Below are 23258 nucleotides of genomic sequence, written 5' to 3' on the forward strand. Positions count from 1 at the left end.
TCCAACATTAATTGCCATCGCTCCCATTTTATAAGGACCAACAGCATCAGGGAGGTCAAAAGACACCTCTGTCACTAAAATCCACAATTCAATGGCACTGGCTGAGCCCTGTCAGGGTTCTTAGGTGTCTTTGTAAAGTTCACTTCAGAATGTTAGCCATGTTCAAAGAATTACCAAAAAGCTTAGCCATGATAAGAGTTTTTTAAAAATTTACAGAAGCCCTCTTAAGAAGATGATAAAATAATACGATTTTGACCCAACATTTTAAAATACCAGTTTTAGGTAAGGGAAAAAAATCCATTTTTTCTTAAGAAAACAATTTATTACAGGACCCAAGGGAATAACGTTTTTAGAAAGTATTCTGTAAATCTTCTTTTCTTTGACTTTGCCGATTTCAACAGTTCGAGGTCCATTATCGTTGCAATAGCCTATATTAGCAGAGAGAAAGGATTAAAGGGCAAGCTGTCCCCAGCAGATCACTCCCGCTGGTCCTTACCAAGCCAGGTGCTCACTCAGGAAAAGTAACCATACAGGTGTGACACAGGTTTACACTGAAAGGGAAAAAATGAGCAACAATAGGGAACGTCTATCGAGCGGATACTGTGGACGTGTCAAGGACCACGCGGCTTATTGCTCACAACAGCCCCGTTCGGTAAGTGCAGTTCTTATTCTCCATCTGAGGCTAAGGGAAGGTAACTCGCCTGAGGCCACATAAGTGGTTAAGTGACTTTTAGGGCTTCTAAATTCTTAGATCAGAATTGAACAAATGTAAAAGAATGAGGTAGATTTGTAAGTCCTGATTGAAAGGATGTCAACATCATTGTGTTTGGTGAAAAGAGAACATTTTAGTAAAACTGAAGAGTGCATTTTAAAACATCACTGGCCTCCTTTTGATTCTTCTAATATTTCACTATGCGAAGTGGGCACCAGCAGCATGAGCATCCCCTGGGAGCGTGTTAGAAGTGCGTAACGTCAGGCTCACCCCAAACCTCCTGAGTCCGCATCAGCCGTGAACAAGACAGGTGGCTGTGTACTCCTTAAAGTATGAGAACCCTCTAGCCCGCCAACAGCACTCCCTTTTCTGCACTTGGCTACAATGCACTTCCCGGGATATATGTGCTCCACTCCCTCTCATTTCTTTCAACTCTGCTTAATGTCACCTCCTTAGAGAGGTCTCCTCTGACTTCCATCTGAAAAGCAGTGTCGTCTGTCACCCTCTATCTGCTTAACATGCTTTATCTTTCTTCATAGCAATGACCAGTACCTGAAATCATAGGCTCATGTGTTATCTGTTCCTCCTGCTCCAGTGTGGGCTCCGTCAGGGCAGGGACTTTGTACCTCCAGCACATCAGACGGTGGCTGGGTAAAAGCGCTTGATAAATACTTGCAAGAGGGTCTACTTTCTCTGCAGGACTATATAGCGTGCAAATGTCTAATTTAGTGGTGGATATCCCTGGTAAGCGGAAAGGGAAGTCTGAGGAAAGAGACCTTTTGTAGTTTTTGCAATTTTCAACTTTTACCCTTCTGGAGTTTTTGCAGGTTTTCAAAAGAGTATGCACCATTTTAAATAATTTATTAAACACTTCTCAAATAATTTAACAAACTATCTCAAGATATATCATACCACAAAACAAAGCAGATTACATCCCTTCCTTCTAAAAGATGTTGGCTTTCTTAGTTTCTCAGATTATACTTTAATAAGAAACTATGTCCTTTTAAGGGCCTCTTTGTTTACCCCCAGAAATGTCATTATATTAAGAATTTTACTTTTGAAACTCAGACATTACAACTATACATGTGGACCATGCCTTGCCCCACTAGCAGGCCAGGCCCTAAACAGCCTGCCTTGTTATTGAAGTGGTGCAGACCCTCACACTCAGTGTAGAGCTTCCCACAATTGGCAGAGAGATTGAGCAGATTCAAATCAGATTCCACAAAAGAAAACCATCTTTACTGGTGAATCTTTTATTTGGACAAGACAAAAACATCTCCACACTGTTCCCTTTTATACAGAAAATGGAACATCTCAAATATATTAGTTTTTCTCTTTTTCAACAGAATTCATTTCAATCTGGTCCCAGGAACTGCTTCTCATTTTAGGATTCACGTTTTAGTAACACATATGCACCCATTATAGCCAAAAGAGCATACTGGAAAGAAAACACAATGGAAAATCACTGTGAGGTCTACAAAGAAACTTGGTCTGTAAATGTATTCAGATGAAGTCCGTTAAATACTGGGCTGAGGACAGAATCAAAAGATTACCTCTTCCCCCCATGCCTTGTTCTCTAAATGAGCTGTTCAATGCCACATTATGATCAAAAACCTAAAAATATACTGATGGACTGAAGATCAGACAAAGAACAAACACAGCAAATGCAGTGCTTACTCCTACGCAGGTTTCCCATTGTTTGTCAAGTGATTTTTTAAAAAAATACTTAGATACATGCCTGTAATCCCAGCACTTTGGGAGGCTAAGGCGGGCAGATCACCTGAGGTCAGGAGTTCGAGACCAGGCTGGCCAACATGGTGAAACCCTGTCTCTACTAAAAATACAAAAATGAGCTGGGCGTGGTGGTGCACACCTGTAATCCCGGCCACTAGGGAGGCTGAGGAAGGAGAATCACTTGAACCTGGGAGGCGGAGGTTGCGGTGAGCCGAAATTGTGCCACTGCACTCTAGCCTGGGTGACAGAGCCCGATTCCGTCCAAAAAAAAAAAAATATATATATATACACACACACACACACACATTTACATATATATGATATATACACACACATATATACACATACATATTGAGAGAGAGAGAGATACCATTTTTGTTGAAGTTGAGAGGTAAGCATTACTAGTTTATGGGACTACTTTTGTGTGTGTGTGAAAATTTCCATAATAAAAAGCAGCAATTAGATAAATGCCATTTTAGAACATGAACACACAGGGGGAAAGTAGCTATTTTAAATAATTAATTTAAATGTTGCTACTTTAAATGACTACATTAATTTGTGGTTAACTATAGATATTCTGCAGGCCTATTAATGGCAACATGTTTTAAGAAGACTGCCTCTTTACAGTTGCACAAGTAAAAGCTCCAATATTTAACTAAGTAAACGAATATAGACACACATAAATTCCTACCTTGAATTTTGGATAGTCATTCATTATTATGGTGACCATACCAACATATGGTAAAAACCTAAATTGTGGGATAAAAAGCAAGAGATATAAAAATTGTTTATAACATGATGATGGCAACATATGAAAATACTATAAATCAGTCTTAGGAAATGAATCGTACGTGGGAATGCCACTGACCGGGGCTGTAAGGATGTATTCAGCCCTGTCTCAAACAGCTTTATTAGTAAGGAGCATCAGCACTGGCAGCCAGGACAAGTTTTCTAAGTAGGCACTTGAGTTGAGATAGTGATGCTGGTTGTCTTCACTTGCTACAATTAAAATAGTTAAGCCGCTTATACAAAAAGAATAGGCAACTTTCACAAATCTAGTTTTTATTTAGAAGAGAAGATTCAGATAGCCTATATAAAAACTGCTGTTAGATAAAGCTTTCAAAGCACATGAGTAATGAGTTTGTAATGCAAATAATTATTTTGATTTCCCAGTGCTTGTCAGATATAATAAATAAATGTATTGGGTAGCAAATACAAATGTGAATAGCATAACTTATACTCATATATGATTATGAGCCCGGAGAGAGGAGGTTCAGTGCATAAACCAGCCAATGATTACGCTGACAAAATTAACAGCAATATGTAATCAGATGGACCCAGGTCTCAATCACCTCTGCTCGTGGGAGACAAGCTAACACACCCATAGTACCTTCCAGTCTTTTATACATCAGTAGCTCCATCCTCTCTCTTATCCAAAGTCTTTCACCAGAGTGTCTAGAAAGACAGGATGGACTAACTGGAAGCCCTCCTGGTCCCCCCGGAGATATTCAAGTGAAAATGCAACAAAGAAAAATGGTTAAAGGAGTAGGAAGAAGCCGTAAGCCACAATCTGACTGATAACGCTGAATCTTACAAAATGGTAGCCAGTCTCTCCAGCCTTAAAAAGCTAGTGAGATTTAGGTAAGATAAGAAAAAAACATTTCTACATCTGTTCAACATAAAACGGGTTGCCGAGAGGGGAAGAATTCCCTTTTTTGGTTTTTAATGAGGACACATTCTCTGTTATGTCAATCAGAAGCAGAACTCATTGCTGGACAACTATACAAAGATGAATACTAAAAGATGTATCACAGAAATGTTTCTAGTTACGAAAAATACGAAATGATCTAAGTGTCCACCAAAAGGGGATTGGTTAAATAAATTTGTATTCGCAATAAAACAGCTTGTAGCCACTTAAAAAGATATAGATGTAGATTTGACACGAAAAGCTATTTCCAACTTCCTGCTGGGTGAAAAACAATCAAATTCTAAGTAAAATTATATATATGTATAACACACATCTGTACCAGCCCAGAGAGTATCTACAGCATTCCCTGAAATGTTAAACAGTGGTTATCTCTGGGAGACTTTCTTGTAATGGTTATTTAAAATCCACAAATAACTAATCTCTCAGGATTTATTTTTATTCATTTTTTAAGAACAATTTTTTAATAATTTTTATTAATAGAGATGGGGTATCCCTATGTTACCCAGGCTGGTCTTGAACTCCTGGGCTCAAGTGATCCTCCTGCCTTGGCCTCCCAAAGGTGCTGGGATTACAGGTGTGAGCCACTGCGCCTGGCTGGATTTATTTTTAAATAGATTTGAACCCATCATACGGGTAACTGGGCTCCGTTTTAGATTTTAGGTCTTTAGGAATTTATAAGTTGTATTTGTCTTCACAGGATAAACTAGAACTGCTTAGAACTCTCCTGATTTGTAATTAACGATTCAGCCTATCGATTTAATTTCTTCATTTCTAAGTGTTTTCCATAGCCTTCTATATAACTTAAAGGTGAATTCTCACCCTCGTGCTCTTCCCACCACGTCCTTCTTTTCCAGCCAGTTCTGGCCTTCTTTGTACAAGCCTCTATCGTCAACTTCATTATTATCTCCTTTAGTCAGAAATTTGATGTCTCCGTTATCTCTGGAAAGCAAAATAATGTCCTCTCAAAAATTATTTTCAGCACAGCGTCATTTACAAAAATATTAGTTTACCCAAGAGTTTACTGTCAGACAGGAGCATTTAGAAAAACAGTCAAAGATAACCTGACCTTTTTTAAATCTAAGATGACTGCTTAAGACAACCATTCAACTGAAGCACAAATCTAATGACCATTTTGTAGACTTCAATTCCAAAACATTCAAGTAACCGTGACAACAAAAAGCATGACCAAGCACAAGGGCAACAATTTGCTTCCAGCACAGCACACAATGAAGAATTCCATCTCACCACATGGCTTCTGGGAATGACGAATATACTAGGACCTAATATTTTTTTAACCTGTAAACAAGTGTATTCGTGTCATTCATCAGTAGGTAAAATCATGTGAATCACCACTGTGCAATTCTTTCAAGTCCAGATTCGTAATACACAAAAACACTGCTGACAAGGAGCTTTTCCAGGCTCACTTCATTCACTTCAAGTCAGAACAGGTCAGAAGTCAGGACATGAAGGTGGTTTAACAACCTGTGCTGGACTTGAACTGTTTTCATTCTTAGACCTCATGGAACAATTCGGTTTTTTGTTTGTGTGTTTGTTCGTCTGAGATGGAGTCTTGCTCTGTCACCCAGGCTGGAGTGCCATGTGCGATCTCAGCTCACTGCAACCTCTGCCTCCCAGGTTCAAGCGATTCTCCTGCCTGTCTCTGAGCAGCTGGAATTACAGGTGGGAGCCACCACACCGAGGTAACTTTTGCACTTTTAGTAGAGGTGGGGTTTTGCCACGTTGGCCAGGCTGATCTAGAACTCCTGACCTCAAGTGATCCACCCGCCTCGGCCTCCCAAAGTGCTGGGATTACAGGCATAAGCCACCATGCCCAGCCTCATAGACCAATTTGTTAACATGGATGATATTCCTCTTCACTCTAGATATAAACTTAATCCTAGATCACACAGATTTGAGCACAAGGTAATTTAAATGCAACTGTGCTCTAGGCTGTCCTCAGATTTCCTTTTCCTTGCCAAATGCACAATTTGTTACTGCATTACTTCCTTCACCACTGACCACGGTAGCATAAAGTAGAATTTGCAGGGAAACAAGAATCACAAATGGCATAACACCAGTGTGTTAAAGAGACATGTGGGACCCATTTTAAGCATTCTAAACTGGTGCTCAGATAGCCTTGACTCTAGAAACATAATATTGTAGTATTATGGAGCTGTAAAGAGGGTCTTCTTTCAATAAGAGAGACGAAAAAAGAATGCACTATTATAATGTGATAAAATGCCAAAAACCCCCAAAGATTTGAAACCATATTAAAAAGAGCAAGCTGATTTGCAGACACGGTTATAAAGGAAATCAGGATAAAAATCCTGACAGTGTCTCATAATTCATGCAAATTAGAGCAAATAATCATTTCCTCAACTTGGAACAATGGATCATCTTTAGAAATTAATTGTAAGTCAGTGCAAGTACTGTCACATCATGATTGAGGATGCTTCTTCCTCAGGAATCTAACAGGTAGGCATCAAGTAACCGTTAGCACAGGACCAGTGTATCAGCACAGGATGAAACTGGATTGTTCTCATGTGTAGAGTAATGTGAAGTGAATAAGTATCCATATCTGTGGGGTACACTTGTGAAGAAGCAGTAAATGGGCCAGGCGCGGTTACTCACGCCTATAATCCCAGCAATGTGGGAGGCTGAGACGGGTGGATCACCTGAGGTCAGGAGTTTGAGACCAGCCTGGCCAACATGGCGAAAACCCATCTCTACTAAAAATACAAAAATTAGTCAGGTGTGGTGGCACGTGCCTGTAATTCCAGCTACTTGAGAGGCTAAGGGAGAACTGCCTGAACCCAGGAGGCAGAGGCTGCAGTGAGCTGAGATCACGCCATTGCACTCCAGCCGAGGAGACAAGAACGAGGCTCTGTCTCAAAAAAAAAAAAAAAAATTAGCCAGGCATGATGGTGCATGCTTGTAGTCCCAGGTACTCAGGGGGCTGGGGCAGCAGAGTCGCTTGAACCCGGGAGGCGGAAGTTGCAGTGAGCGGAGATCACACCATTGTACTCCAGCCTAGGCGACAGAGTGAGACTCCATCTCAAAAAAAGCAGCAGTGAATGGAATGGGAATCTAATACCAGATATGTACAAGGAGTTACTTCTCTCTCTCAAACTCACACACACATACAGAGTGAGAAATGCTCCATTATTTAAAAACATACCTTGGCATACCTGAATTTAATTCTGACTCATACAGATAAAAATCCATGCTAAGCTGCATAAAGGTAAATGAATAACCAAGTATATATGAAATGTAACACTTTTACTAATCATGTGAAGTACTCTCTCACGGGAACTTTATATATTTGAGCAAGAAGCAAATGTTTCCGGTTCCAGAAAAGGATCTTAATAAGTAAGTCATGGCTGGTATTAACAGCAAGGCTGTTTGGGGAGTGGGGGATGTGGCAATGGAAAATTAATGCAGAATATGCAACGACCAAATCATGAGATGAGTTGGAAAAGGAATTTTTATCCATCCAGGACTAATATTACTGCTGAAAATGCCACTTTGGCCAAACATAGAAAAAACAGCTAGTTTTTTTGCATTTCAGAAAATAATTTTCATATCAAAACTGTTTGATTTTCTTTGAACTCCTTCAAATAACTACCATGTCATAATATATCACACCTTACATTTGTGCAGCAATTTAAGTTTCTGAATTGCTTTAGTAAACATTAGTTCACTCAATTCTCATAATCACTCTGTGAGTTACTGAGGGTTTAACTACCACAACTCTCATCCTACAGAAAGAGTTACGCAGTCGGTCCAAAGTCACCCAGTGAGAAAATAGCAGAACTCACGACATCATCCTGTGCTTTTACTAGTTTCTAATTAGCCACGAATCTACCAAAAATTTACAAAACAAAATCAAAAAGAAATAAGCCTCTTTACTTTTCATGAACTTTGATTACTCTGTGAACTATTGGAATGTCTCGTCCTTCAACTTTAAAAACAACTATTTCACCAGCTCTGATTGGGTCTTCCCGGAAATTTGTGAGGAACAGGAGGTCTCCTCTGTGAAAGGCCGGCTCCATACTGCCACTAGAAAGAAGCACAAAGTCAGTATCAGCATTACCCTGTGTCCAAAAGGCGATCAGAATAAACATGTCAGAGGTGAAACTCAATAGTCAAGTAGGTCTCAGGAGCTATAAAACAAGCCACTGAGGCTTCCTTCTGACTGCTCAAGGTAGTAACATGTGCGAAAGGAAATGACTTCTACTGACATTAACGTGTCATGAGCACTGGCAGGACCCTCTGCAGTTCGTATCAGGTAGAAAAGCAAGCAGGATTAATGTCAACTCTGAAGTAAAAGCTACCAATTTTTAGCTTTCAAAAAAGTCCTGCATCTACAAATACAGTAGCGTTTTCCTCCAGAACTGCAGACTTACAGCTAATCATCTAGGGCAATCCTTTCATTTAGAGCAGATCCCCAGCACTTAGGATACTGCAATCCTTACTTAAGAAATGAGGCACACACCGGCCGGGCGCGGTGGCTCAAGCCTGTAATCCCAGCACTTTGGGAGGCCGAGACGGGCGGATCACGAGGTCAGGAGATCGAGACCATCCTGGCTAACACAGTGAAACCCCGTCTCTACTAAAAAATACAAAAAACTAGCCGGGCGAGGTGGCGGGCGCCTGTAGTCCCAGCTACTCGGGAGGCTGAGGCAGGAGAATGGCGTGAACCCGGGAGACGGAGCTTGCAGTGAGCCGAGATCCGGCCACTGCACTCCAGCCCGGGCGACAGAGCGAGACTCCGTCTCCAGAAAAAAAAAAAAAAAAAAAAAAAAAAAATGAGGCACACATGAAAGCACTTGGGGAGCACAACCCACCCTGATGCCAAACTGAGGCTGGGACAAAACGGGAACCCAAGTCCTTCGCCTCCTGCAGCAGCAGGAGAATATGGTGGAGAATTCCACCATATTCTACAAAAGTCCAATTCTAACAAATATGGACTGAGTTATTGTGGAAGTCAATAAATAATTCCACATGATACCAATTTAAACCTGTGCCAAAATCTTTGGTGGATTCAAAGTAAATTGCAATATGCTGGAAGCTAAAATTTGAAAAGTTCATTTTTTTAAATATATATATATAGTATATATATATACACACACACACGTATGTGTGTGCTAATTCTTTGCTTTAATACGTGAGAGAATAAGACCTAGAAATACAGCTTGACAGGGGGCTGTGCAACCAAGGACGAGTAACGGCTGCTGAGCAGGAAGAACCTGAGGAGAATGAACCACTGAAGCTCCGTGGAGCTCTAGCGGAAACAAAGAAAACCATGGCTCCCAACAAGAGTTCGAGAAGCTTGCCCTCCTTCCCTCCAGCCTGGCCCACCTCGAACATCTCAGCAGGTGCAGAAGGTGGCAAGGAGAAATGCAGCCTGTCAAACCAGTGCCACTAAGTATGGTCATGGATGAAGCATTCAAAGTCAGCCAATCTGAATGACAGGGGAAAACGGCTAGAAATACAACTGACTTAAAAGAAAACATCACAGTCAACAAATTTGAGTTTGTTCTGTCCCCCAATATGAAATTCTATTTTGTCTTCTTCTGAAAATAAAACATCGTTGTTTCAGGGTTAAAAAAAAAAAAAAAAGCTAAAATGCTTAAGATAATTTCTTCATCTGTGGCTTCATCTTTACTCCTTCGACAAAATTCCTGAAGATACAGTGGGAAGATGTTGATAGAAAAGTAACAGTGTAAGAGAACTGCAGCTAGGAAAAGATCCCTGCACAGACGACAGAGGCCATGGGTGTCCTGAAGTTGGACATCAAGGGTCACTATCATGTCCTATCAGGACAGCAGTTCTCTTCAATGTTTCACTAATATCAATGTCTGCTTGCTTTCCTCATGGGCCAGATTCCCCCAAAAACTACACATCCCTTAGGGATGTCATTGGTTTATGCTGACAAACCAAATTGCTTTAACATTACAAAGGATGCTTTAAAAAAAAAAAAAAAAAGTCCCTAAGTGCAGCAATTTCACACTAGCTCCTGTGTGGAAGTGTGTCTGTGACATCTGAGGAGGGCCAGGAAATCTCAGATCTAGTGTTGGCTCTGCCAAAAGTTACTGGGAGATGCTTGAGGCCTGGCCTCATTGGGCCTCAGGTTCCTTGTCTGTTAAAGGAGAGAGTCCATCTCTCCTGTTAAAGGAGAGAGTCCATCTAAATTTGAGGTTTTAACTTCCTTCTTCTTTAAAAAAAAAAAAAAAAAAAAAAAAAGCCTTAAAATCCTTCCTTCAAATGAAATCTTACCAGGAAGTGTAACCACATAAAACACACAAGCATGGAACTGTTACACGTGAAGCAAGGCTAAGGTTTCCTGAATCCATGAGTGTACCTCCCTTCTCCCCACTCCTAATCCACCCACCCCAACGCCAGGGGCCTCCCTAAAGCACAGTGTGAACACGAGTGGGTCGGAGGTCCCACAGCTCTGCTGTGAGCTAGGCTGGCCTCTTCTAAATTCACGGAAACTCCATCTCTAGAAGTGGGCCCCTTGGCCAACCACATGAGGGCGGCCTGGTGGGGCGTGGATCATGGCTATGACCCCACAAGGTGGTGGCAAGGCCCGGTGGAGGGAAAGGGCACTGGTATGGGAGCTAAGAGCCCTATGTTCTGGCCTCGGCTCCTGCACTGGTAAGCTGTGACTCTGCCCAAGTTACTGCCACAGCCCACCATGCCACCTTGAAAACAACAGATCTGATGACCTAAGACACACCAGACAGACGGCATCTTGAAGCACCTACCAGCTCCCAAACACAGCCATTTGATTTCAAACTGATGTTAAGTTTTTCCCCTTGGATGGCTTTATGGCTGTGTGAAGTTAACTCTAGTGGTAACTTTTCTAAAATAAACATGCTGTACTTTTATAAGCATCATAGTCTCAAGAAGATAGTAGCCATCAATACACCAGTAGTACTGAAGAAGCTTGAAAAAAATACTAGACACAATGCTACGCACTGGGGATACGGATGCCCTGCCTGTTTGGTACAAAGAAAATGAAGTAACATTTTTAGTTATGTTTAAAAATCAATTTGTATAGAAATAATGCATGAATACCATATTATTAAATTGTCATTTGACATGGATTAGGTGCACAAGCACCAACATGGTTAAAGCTCTAAAATGTCTACTAAGAAAGATAAGATTTTTCAAAAGCCAGAAAAAAAGAAACATTCTCAAAATAGATATCAATAAAGACTAATAATTTATCCAATTAAAATCTTGAATTTCAGCTGTCATACAGGTTTTCACGTAAGGCTGCTCCGCTCCTCAGACCCAGGGCAGCCTTGTGATGGAGGCTGGAGGCTGGAGGCCAGCCTGGGGGACCTACCTCAGCACCACCACGATGGGGCTCTCGCTGCCGGTGAGCACGATCAAGCCTTTCCATATCATGAGTGCAGAAGACACAATCATGGCGAAGTTTAAAACCTGGTAATAGAGCTGGAATGAAAAAGAGGAACCACAGTGAAAACCAGTGGCAGAAGACCCGCCACCCTGAAGCTGGAGATGCACTCATCAAACTTTTTCCAAAGACACGGTTTTAGGACAGGAAACTAACACAAGGGACAAAATTCTGCAGTATTTCAACTTTTGTCCCTGGAAAGAGCCTGGCAAATATCTCTCCTTAAGTGAGAGAGAGGGGAGGAAAAAAGAGCAATCTGTGAGGCCTGTCTTGTTAAAGCCCCAAGGAGGCCCTCATCACCTCTTCGGGATTTCCCAGCACCTTAGACCCTAGAGGGTTGCGCTACTCAAGGCCTGCCACCAGAGCCTCCCGATGAAGACCATTCCCAGACACAGTGCAGCATGCTGAGCACAGGTCTCACCCAGATCCGCACACTGTGGATTCACCTACAACTACCTTTAGCCTCAAACGGAAGCTTCCGATTCCTATAGTGCTTGGCAATGAGGTCATCCTGCATCTAAAAATGACATTTTAAAACCAGTGAACAGAAATGCTAAACATCTTAATGTTTAAATTTTTCATAAATGTTTTAAAAGGTAAATAACAAATATGTGGTTAGGGGCCGGGCACAGTGGCTCACGCCTGTAATCCCAGCACTTTGGGAGGCTGAGGCAGGCAGATCACGAGGTCAGGAGATCGAGACTAACACAGTGAAACCCCGTTTCTACTAAAAAATACAAAAAAAATTTAGCTGGGCGTAGCGGCGGGCGCCTGTGGTCTCAGCTACTTGGGAGGAGGCTGAGGCAGGAGAATGGCGTGAACCCGGGAGGTGGAGCTTGCAGTGAGCCGAGATCGCACCACTGCACCCCAGCCTGGGCGACAGAGCGAGACTCCGTTACAAAAAAAAAAAAAAAAAAAAAAGAGTACAGGTGGGCAGGTCACACGAGTTAACGCATAAGCACTAGTTACATCAGCTCTGAGAAGGAGGTAGAAGCCCACCCACTCTACCTCAGACCACTGCGTTTAGACCCACTGGGCTTGCCTCGCTCCTTGCGGCATGGCACAAGCTGAAGCACAGGCTCTTCCTTGCTGACAGCTGCCTGCTGCACCTGCCAACTCCTGGTGACTAAAGGAGAAAACAACACCTGCCCATGTGCCAACACCCTGTCGGGCTGGAGCTGACCTGTCAGCCCAAACATCCGCCTTCCTTCCAGGCGCGACAGGGCCTAACGCTGCTGTGGCTAGGACCACTCAAAATCAAAGCCCCTCGTGGCATCGCCAGCACCGCCCACCAGGGAGCCTCCTTACTTTGGTACCTGCCTCAATCTTCCTCTTCACAACCCCTGCAGTTGTTGGGGTGATCTGCAGAGCCAGGTGGGTGGTCCATCAACACTGTGCTATCTTAATTCCTGGGCCCCCATCCACATCTCCAAAGAGCTCCCCTCCACTGGGGCCACCCACTCTCAGCAACACACCCCGGAACCAAAATGGCTCTATCCCCACGTGGGTCTATCCCCACTGGTTCAATGACCCCCTTCCACCGGGCCGCAGGTGCCTATTCTCCTGGCACCTGTGCTCAGCTCTGTGTATACCTGAGGACCCATGTTCTGTCAGGTCCTTCACCCCTCACTTCTGTTTTTCTACCCTCAGCATGTAGCATGCACAGTCACTTATAGGGTGGGAGCCACAACCCTACCAGGCCTGGCAGCCCCTCCTCCAGAGATTTCCGTTCCCCTCTCCAGGCAATGAACTCCCAGACCTCTGCTGAGGAAGGTGAGGCCTCTGGGTGGAAGACAGGAGAGCGGGGGGTCTCACTGCTTCTATGCCTTTCTACCCAATCAAATTTATTTCAGCCCTATCTCCCCTTCGCCTTCAGTTCTGGGGACACCAATTCCTGGGTCTCAGGACTCTCTCTGCCTCACAAACCTGAAGAGCCACAGCCTCCCCCAGTGCCGCTCAGATCCTGGCTTTCTCTGGCTGTGCCAGTTCCCATTCTTCCATCTGTTTTCCAGCTTCTAGTATTTGGCTGATCTTGTTTCCTTTCCTGGGCATATCCTGGAGTAACTGATAACTTCTAAAACCTCCTTGCTATTAATATAGTTTTAGTGTTTTGGAGGCAGTGATGTTAGACAAGTTAGATCCCACCTTAGCTCCCTACCAGCTTTCCAGAACATCCTTTTGAATTGAGTTTGGAGTGAGGACCTGGATCACGTGGCTCTGGGCAACATCATTTTCCTCAACTATCCAAATTCAATTTTAACTGAGCTGGAATGTGGTGGTATGAACTCTTTTTGAGCATTGAGTACAATTTAAAATACAGTTTTAAACACAGTTTAAATACAGTTTAAAATACACAAGGCCGGCCAGGCGCGGTGGCTCAAGCCTGTAATCCCAGCACTTTGGGAAGCTGAGACGGGCGGATCACGAGGTCAGGATATCAAGACCATCCTGGCTAACACGGTGAAACCCCGTCTCTATTAAAAGATACCAAAAAAATTAGCCGGGCGAGGTGGCGGGCACCTGTAGTACCAGCTACTCGGGAGGCTGAGGCAGAATGGTGTAAACCCGGGAGGCAGAGCTTGCAATGAGCTGAGATCTGGCCACTGCACTCCAGTCTGGGCGACAGAGCGAGACTCCATCTCCAAAAAAATAATAAATAAAAAAAAAAATACACAAGGCCTGGAAAAGTCAGGCTGAAAGACACTCAGGAAGTTCAAATAGAGACTTCCCAGGTGGTTCTACGTGGTTCTGACTTCTGGGTATATGGACCGTTCTTTACAGCGGCAGCGTGCAAGCATCAGTGTGCACTAGGATCAGCTGGCGATGCCTGAGGACTGCACTTCAGACACATTCCCAGGCGACATGAAAGCTGCTGGCGTGGGAATCACAGCTGAGAACCACTGCTCTATACCATTGGTTCTCAACCTTGGCTGCACCTTAGAATCATCGGGGAAGCCCTGGAAAGTCCATCCCAGACCAGCTGGATCGCTGGGAGGGGTGGGGTGATTCTGAGGTGCAGTGAAAGTTGAATCATGGCTCTATACCTCCTCCTCCCATCAGCTAAAGACTCTCCCATCGCAAACCCTTCCTCCACCTCACATCCTCCTCCAGCTTTCACACTCTCTCTTCTCCTTCACAGCTCTTCTCAAAACAGTGTCTACCCCAAGTTGCTCCCCTTCTTCACCATCTATATTCAGTCCTCAACCTACATAATCAGTCACATGCTCACTAAATGCAAAGGATAACTGTCAGCCCTCACCTTACCTGACCTTCCAGCAGCTCTCAATACACATGATCATTTCTTCAAACCCTTGGCCCCTGCCTTCCACGATGGCATGCCATCCACTTCTGACCACTTTCTTGTCTTCCTGCCAGTTGCTCCTCCTCCACCTGAACCACCTCCTCTACCTGAATGCTGGCATGGGTCCCGTCATGCTAACTACTCCCAATTCAGAGACTTCCAACTGCCTACCTGACGTTTCCACTCAGATGTCTTTAAAGATACCTCCTGCTCAACATGTCAAAATTAAACTTACCTTTTCCAAAAGCTTTCAGTGCTAGTGATCCTTCTCTCAGTAAATGACATTATTATTGCCCTGTTATTTGGGGCCACCCCGTACCCATTCATTCTATACATTCTGGCTTTCCAAACATGTCTGGAGTTTGTACAGTTCTCTCTATTCCCACTGCCGCCACTCTCATATCACCAACGGGGCCCATCAGGCTGCTGTGACAGCCTCATGACAGGTCTCCTAATGCCCGTGCACACCTCTTCCGATCCATTCTCTGTGCTACAATCAGGGCAGTCATGGGCCACTTTATGACAGACACATTCTGAAAAAATGCGTTGTTAGATGATTTTATTGTTGTTTGAACATCATAGAGAGTACTTATACAAACCCAGATGGTGTCGCTTACTACACCCCTAAGCTATACGGTGTAGCCTATTGCTCCTAGGCTAGAAACCTGTACAGCTTGCTACTAGATTGAATACTACAGGCGACTGTAACACACTGCTAAGTATTTGTGTAACTAAGCATAGAAAAGGCAGAGTAAAAATATGGTATAATTTTATGAGACCACCATCGTGTATGTGGTCCATCATTGACAGAAACATCATTATATGGTGCTTGACTGTACTGGTTTTCAAATGCACATCTGGTCACCTGGTCATGTCTATGCCCTGCCTAAAGCCCTTTGATTGTATCCCACTACTCTGAGGATGAAGACTAAACTACAATATGGCCTCTAATGCCCTGTCTGATATATCCCCCCAGCCCCACTTCAGCTGCTGAAGCTCGCCTCACCCCAGCTGCACTGGTGGTACTGTCCATGCTTCCACCTCACATGCTTCTTTCCACCCCAGGGCCTTCACCCAGAAGGCTCCCTCCCTGGACCCCTCAGTTTACCAACACTCACCTTTACATCCACCATTAAATGCCAGTGCCCAACAGAACCCTGCCCTGACCGGCTAGACCAGAAATCAGCAAACTTTTTGTGTAAAGGGTAAGACAGTAAATATTTTATGTTTACGGGTCACATAGTCTCATTGAAACTACTCAGCCCTGCCAATGTAGCGGGAAGGCAGCCATAGACAATATGTAAAAGAAAGAGCATGGCTGTGTGCCAATCAAACTTTACAAAAACAGGTGGTGCAGTGGGGTTTGCCAACCTCCACTCTGGCCAGCCTAGGTCTTCCTATTACATATTCTCACTGCATCCTGTATTTCTTAATATCGTTCATCAGCATCATAATTAAGCATGTAATTACCTAAAGTGTCTTTTGCACTAGACCTTACATTCCACAAAAGTAGGCATCATTTCAGCCTTGCTCATAGCTGTATCCTCAAGATTCAACATGGGCTTGGCAAAAAGCTAAGTATTCAATTTGTTGAACAAATAGTGATAAAATAACCATCTTTAATGGTGAGTGCAGGTTGAGAATTATGGCCCGAAGACATTCATTACAGTCTTAATTCTAATAATGTGGAAAAGGCAATAAATGAGCAACAACAGGGAAATAACTGAGTAGAAAATGGGGCCAGGTGCGGTGTAGCTCACGCCTGTAATCCCAGTACTTTGAGAGGCCGAGGTGGGCAGATAATCTGAGCTCAAGAGTTCAAGACCAGCCTGGCCAACATGGTGAAACGCCAACTCTACTAAAAATGCAAAAATTAGCCCGGCATGGTGGCACATGCGCCTGTAATCCCAGCTACTCGGGAGGCTGAGGCACAAGAATCTCTTGAACCCGGGAGGCGGAGGTTGCAATGAGCCGAGATAGCACCACTGCACTCCAGCCTGGGTGACAGAGCAAGACTCTATCTCAAAAAAAAAAAAAGAAAAGAAAAGAAAAGAAAAAGAAAATGGCAGATTAGTCCGCTATTTAAAACAATGCATAAAGAACTTAATGGGAGTGGAGGAGAAAGTGGGTTGGGTTAGGGGAGGAAAATAAAAAGGAAGTTTAATGACACAACCAAACACAGTATGTTGAGTGAAAAATGTAAGCTGCAGTAGGAGCTCACCAAACGATAAAACAAACACAAAGAGATGCCCCAAGACTCTAAGAGAGGCTATTTTAGGATAGTGAAATTACGAGTCATTGACTTTTCTTCTTTAAACTTTTCTCTATTCTGAAAACGTATTCTGACTGATGTAAGGTAGGAAAAGCAGAGCTCAAAACTGTCTCTTGTTAATGTTAAAACTGTAACAATAGGTAATCTGATGCAATTATGAAGGATACAACTGAAAGTGAGGACATAAGTGAATTAAGATAATAGTTAGTGTATTTGGTGCAATAAATCAAAATAGGAACATAAATATAATTCAACATTAAAGTTACACCTTTTTTTTTTTTTTTTTTTTTTTTTTTTTTTGAGATGGAGTCTCACTCTGTTGCCCAGGCTGGGGTGCAATGGCGCGATCTCTGCTCACTGCAACCTCCGCCTCCCTGGCTCAAGCGATTCTCCTGCCTCAGCCTGCCGAGTAGCTGAGATAATAGGCGTGCGCCACCACACCCGGCTAATTTTTATATTTTTAGTAGAGACAGGGCTTCACCATGTTGGCCAGGCTGGTGTTGAACTCCTGACCTCAAATGATCCACCTGCCTCGGCCTCCCAAGGTGCTAGGATTGCAAGCGTGAGCCACTGCACTCAGCCTACACACCATTTTTTAAAGCGACTTGGCTACTGTGTCAATAGCAAATTATGAAACTATCATTATATTCCCAGGAGACTGAAAAATGAAACTGGAGTGCTAAGCAGACATTGTCAAAGTGTTGGGCTATAATACGTTAAACCATTGCTTCTTCTGGTTACATGGATTAAGTTCTTTAGTGGTCGTTTCTAAGATTTTAGTGCACCTGTCACTGGAGCAGTGTGCACTGTACCCAATATGTGGTCTTTTATCTCTCATCAAATGAAGAATGTTTACCAGAAAGTTGCCATGAAACAATCAAAGTCTTTACACCATTTCACCGTAAGCTCAAAGAGCATAACAGAAAAAATCAAAAATCACAAAGCAAATATTTAAGAATGCAACGAAGTGAGCATTTAGAAGAGATAAAAAAATTCATGTCTTCATTCAATAAATATTGAGTGTCCAACAACAACAACAACAAAACACTGCTTCTAAAGTAAAATCAGCCTTACAAGTCACGCCACGCTAAAGCAGAAGTTGTTCACTGGAATTCACATTCAAAACCCTCCCCAGCTGCTCTGCCTGACTGAAAGCACTTGATAAATCACCACTGTTCCATAATGAATTACATATCCAATTAGGAAAGCCCCAAACCATGGTTTTAAACAAAGATTGCCGTTTTTAGGCAAGTTTTCAAGCCATCTGGTTCCACCCTGATAAAAGCAAATTATAAAATCTTGCCACTTATCCAGTAAAGACCTCGTACCAAGAATATATTTTCCCGTATAATTTCCCAAGCTTGAAAAGTTCAGTAAGGGGAAGCAAAATCAATTCCTCAAAAAAGCTTCCATTGAGCAAACCATCTACCTGCTAAGGAAATGCCCAAATACACAAAAATCTAAAAATCAAACTAAGAAACCACAGATCATACTTGCAACACCTTAACTTTAAGAAATCTACTAATCAGATTCTAGGCTTAAAATCCTGGAATCCAGAAAAGTAATTTTGACTGAACTCCTGACAAGCTGACTGGGGTCTAAAAAAACCAAACCACCACCACGTTTCACGGGTGCTTTTGTTGTTGTTCACCTTTGCCTACCAACTTTGTATGCTCAGCACTTAATGCTCACGACAAGAGTGTAGAAGTAAGTCCACACTCAGTCATTGTCAACCAAAGATGAAACAGCCAACGTCTAAGAGTTTTAAGCAAACATTTCAGACCAAAGATTCTGGCTGACAGCAGCAGCACTGCCAGTAGCTGTATTTCTTCCTCTCTTCCTCACTGCAGAAACAAAGAGCCCTTGTCTTGCATGTGGGTCCTGCTTTAATAGTAAGCAGGGGCGGCAGAGAAAGAAGGTCCTGCTTTCAAGACTGGTGGAGCATGCAGGCCTGACAAGGTGTCATAAGATGCTATTTTGGAGGGAAGAAGAGGAACAACAACAAAAAAAAGCAAACGGACAAAGCTTTTTTAAAAAGTACCGAGAAGCAGTAGATTTGAGCTTGCTGAATTTTAATTAGAAGACTAGCAAAACAGGCAATACAGCCAGCTACTGGCAGGCCTTATCATTGAGAGCAAAAAACACACTGATCTTTCAAAGGGCAAAGTGGTTTAGGGATCAATATGCTCATCAGAGGGCCTTTTCTAACAGTCTGCAATTACAGCCATCAGTAGTCAGTACTAATTTTAGAGACATTTTAAAAACCCAGCCATTAAGTCTAAATTTTTAAACAAAGCTCTACTTCCTGTAGGGTATTCTTGTGAACAGCATCAATGCTCAGGACATTAGCAGTTACTTTTTTAAGCTGGTGATAATCTCTACTACAACTCATCTTCCAGAAACAGGAGTATATCAGCTGTGCACACCTAGACACTACCACATCCTAAACACGGTTGATGAAATAGAAATTATCATACTTTCCCACACGACTGCACTAGTCTGAAATTCTACTTGGGGGAGGGGGAGGAGAGTGAGAGGGGAAAAACACATATGCCTTAAGGAGTAGTTGTGACTTCCCATGGGCATCACCCCACATCTCAACTGATGGAGCAAATGAAACTGGATGCCCTCAAAATAATGGGGATTAATACCATTTTCAAAGACAAGCAAAATCCCTTGGTTGGAAGGTCCCATTTTTCTTAGCACAATTTATTAGTAGTAATAGTGGCATTAGTATCCACCGTGATATTTAGGCCCTGCAGGTCCCCCAAATTCTCTACCTAGAAGCTTACATAATCGTATTTTTCCTGACTGAGAAGGCTTCCTTTCCAATCCCTACTCACTCTTAACCTTATAGTGAAGAGATAAGGACCCAAAGACAGTGATGATGGCTAATAAGTGGCTAAGGAGAGAGCAAGAGGAACGTTTTCCTCTTAGGTCTTCTCACAAAGGAGAGGGAATTCAACCACCCCAGCTGCCCAAAGACCCTACACTGCCTCCTATATTCATAGTGCAGCCAGAATGATGGCATCTCAGAAGTTAGCGAAGGCTTCTGGAATCCCGCTGGGAACATGGGTTGAGTCCACAATGATTGCGCACCGCTTGTGAGCTCTCTAGGCACAGGGAGCATTATTGAGTCCAGACCCACGGTCAGAGGAAAAACAACTGCCCAGGTTGGAAAGAAACTGCTTTGGGAGGCATCGCTGGACAGCTCCCATTGTAGGAAAGTTCTTCCCTCTCGCCTGCTTTTCTGCCACTTCCACCCGCAGGCAGTCAGGCCTCTGAAGCCCCACAGAGAAATCGGTTCCCTCTTCACCGGGTGGCCCTTCAAATACGCGCAAACAGCTGTCGTTCACATAGTCAACTCTCCCACAAGCGTGGCTATGGCTTTCTCATCCACATTTGACATTCCATGGCACGGGGTTTCTATTCTCCCCTTTCCTACACCCTCCCCTAATTGTGCTCTTGTCAGGGCAAGGAAGTGCACACCCATGCCCACACGTGGGCGTAGAACCCAGGGCCTGAGAGCCCAGCGCGGGAGCTTCGGGTGGCCTCCCGGCCGCAGTCACTGGGAGCTGCCCTTCCTGGAGCCCTGCACTGGAAGCCCCAACTCCTCGCAAGCACAGCCGGTCCCGGCCTGGGCGCGCTCACCACCCGCCTCCGTCACCTGGCGCTTGTTCATCTTCCTCAGGTCCCCGAAGATGTCCAAACCGGACGCGGGGAGATGCGCCCCCACGGCGCCCGCGCGTACCATGGCGGGGTCTCTGGGGACCTAGCGGCTCGCCGGCTCTGGATGTGACAGACAGCAGCGGGGCACCTGCCGGCCCCCGCCCACCGGCCCCGCGTCCTTGCGGCCACGTGACCGGCGACTCGCTTGGGCGTCTGGGAATCGTAGTCTCGCTAGTCTTGGGCACTGGCCAGCCAGGAAGGAACCTGAAGGAAGAAAACTACCACTCCCAGAATGCCGCGGGGCGGGCACCTCGGCCAGTGAAGACCCAGGGCTCCTAGGGAGGGCAGCGACAGGGCTCCGGAGCCTTGTCCGACCCTTCGGAGGGAACATCGAGCAGCGAGTGACCCCGCATACCTCGGGGCCAACTCGGGGAAGGGACTACTCAAGAGAAGCCGAATTTCCCGACTCTGGTCAGGCGCCAAGAGGACACCTAACTCCCGCTCGCAAATCACCTAGCCGTGTATCTTGGCTATTGGATGACTGCAACGAGGAAAGGTGGTGCCTCTACGCTGGGGGCGGGCTGAACCGAATCGGGGCAGGGCCTAAAGATGGACGTGAGGTGGGCGGGGCTTGGAAGAGGTTGGACTTTGATGCCAATGAATTCTGCGTTTTGAGTGGTACCACTTGAATGCAAGGAGGTATCTTTGAATGCCTTGACCACAGTTGGGTTGCAATGGATATTAATTAAAAGAATACATAACCACCTAATTTCATACACGAGAAAGCAGAGGCCCAGAAAGGTTCACTGACATGGCCAAGGTTAAGTGGAAATGAGTCTGGAATAGAACTCAAAGTTTTAAATTTAGAAGTCCTAGATCATCACAATTCTGATCCTAGATTACCTTTGGTTCATTCACTCACTCGTTTATGCATTATTTATTGTATTTATTTATCCACAAATCTTTATGGAGCACCTATCATGCACCTGGCCTTGTTCTAGGCACTTGAAAAACATCAGTGAACAAAACAAACAAAGATTCTTGCCCTCATGAAGCTTATATTCTACCGAAGACAGATATAATAGATAATTTATACAGTACCTAAAGGATGGAGGTGGTATGACAACAGGAAAAGCAGATAAGTTGAATGGGGAGGTCCGGGGGAAAGGATCAGGTTGCAATTTAAAATATACCAGAAGCTGACTTACCATGAAGCTAATGAAAGGTAAGTTTTGGGTCCCTTCAGTTTCAAAGGTGTTTTCCAAGGCGTGGGAGAAACTTAACCACAGAATGTGTAAAATTTTCAAAAACAAGATATTGCAATTGCCATTGGTCAAGAGTTCTGTTTCTTTGCATTCCAACTTCACCTCCATTACATTTCACCTGCTGTTGGAGGGACAAAGAGAATTTTGGGGATCCAGCTAAGGAGGAAACGAGTTGGAGATACATTTAGTTTGAGTTTGGTGAATGTATTTTATGTGATTCACGGTCTTTCCTGCCATCCTGGTGTAAAAAATGGCTTCTGGGAATACTGCCATCCACTGTGCCAACTCACCTGGCACCGTGGCAGGGAGAAGCACTGGAAGTGGCATCTGATATGAAAGTGTTCTGCAGCACCTGGCCTTGGAAGTATGTGGGTAGGAGAGAAAAACTAAGGTTTGAAATGTACAGATTCAGAAGCTAGTCTGTGTGAAATTCTTCCAAATATCAGATGTATAAAATTGTAAGTGGAAGACACAGTGCTTAGTACATAGGAAGATATGGTGATAGTTAACGCCGTCACTAATAATTGCTGGAACTAAGGTGGCAGCACTAAAGATTCAGAATCTGGATACATTTTGAAGAAAGAGTCTTCAGGATTTTTTGAAAGAATAAATATAGGGCATGAAAGAAGAAAAGAGATTGAAGCTGACTCCGGATTTTTAACCTACAGAACTAGAAGGGTAGAGTTCCCCTCAACTGCAATGAGGAAAGCTGTGGGTGGAACAGGTTTGTGGAAACAGAGTAAGGGTCCAAAATGTGACCAATAAACCTAGAACCCAGTGTGATATTTTCAGGTCAGAACCTTTGGCCCGGCCTCCAGGCTCCTGCTTAGGTTGAGCATTGGGTGAGAAGCAACACAGGAAGACACTGGGTAGAAGTCCCTGCATATTGTCCAGTCTTAGACTAATTTATTCACCTCCATGAACCCTTTGCTCATCCACCAAATAAAAACTGTATTTGTTACAGCCACTTTGGAAGACAGTTTGGCAATTTCTTCCAAAACTAAGCATCTTCTCACCATATGATGCAGCAATTGCACTACTTGGTATTTACCCAAATACCAGCTTGAAAACGGATGTCCACACAAAAGCCTGTACATGGATGTTTTTAGCATCTTTATTCATAATTGTCAACACTTGGAAGTAACCAAGATGTCCTTTAGTGGATGAA

General features: G+C 43.8%; 1 protein-coding gene across 2 annotated transcripts; it reads right to left on the bottom strand.

Annotated features, from left to right (window-relative positions):
* Positions 1 to 1949: 1949 nt before the first annotated feature.
* Positions 1950 to 21006, bottom strand: SEC11C (SEC11 homolog C, signal peptidase complex subunit). 2 transcript variants are annotated; one of them, XM_050768065.1, is made up of 6 exons: positions 20824 to 21006; positions 11512 to 11621; positions 8064 to 8213; positions 4974 to 5093; positions 3138 to 3195; positions 1950 to 2150 (listed from the first exon to the last, which is right to left on the bottom strand). In XM_050768065.1, the coding sequence occupies exons 1-6, from the start codon at positions 20908 to 20910 to the stop codon at positions 2097 to 2099; spliced, it is 579 nt and encodes a 192-aa protein (XP_050624022.1). In that variant the 5' UTR covers positions 20911 to 21006; the 3' UTR covers positions 1950 to 2096. The 2 variants fall into 2 exon arrangements, with proteins under 2 accessions (XP_050624022.1, XP_050624024.1); XM_050768067.1 differs by having other exon boundaries at positions 20808 to 20930.
* Between the last annotated feature and the right edge of the window lie 2252 nt (positions 21007 to 23258).

The sequence above is a fragment of the Macaca thibetana genome, chromosome 18 (assembly GCF_024542745.1).
Source record: "Macaca thibetana thibetana isolate TM-01 chromosome 18, ASM2454274v1, whole genome shotgun sequence".
Lineage (NCBI taxonomy): Eukaryota > Metazoa > Chordata > Mammalia > Primates > Cercopithecidae > Macaca > Macaca thibetana.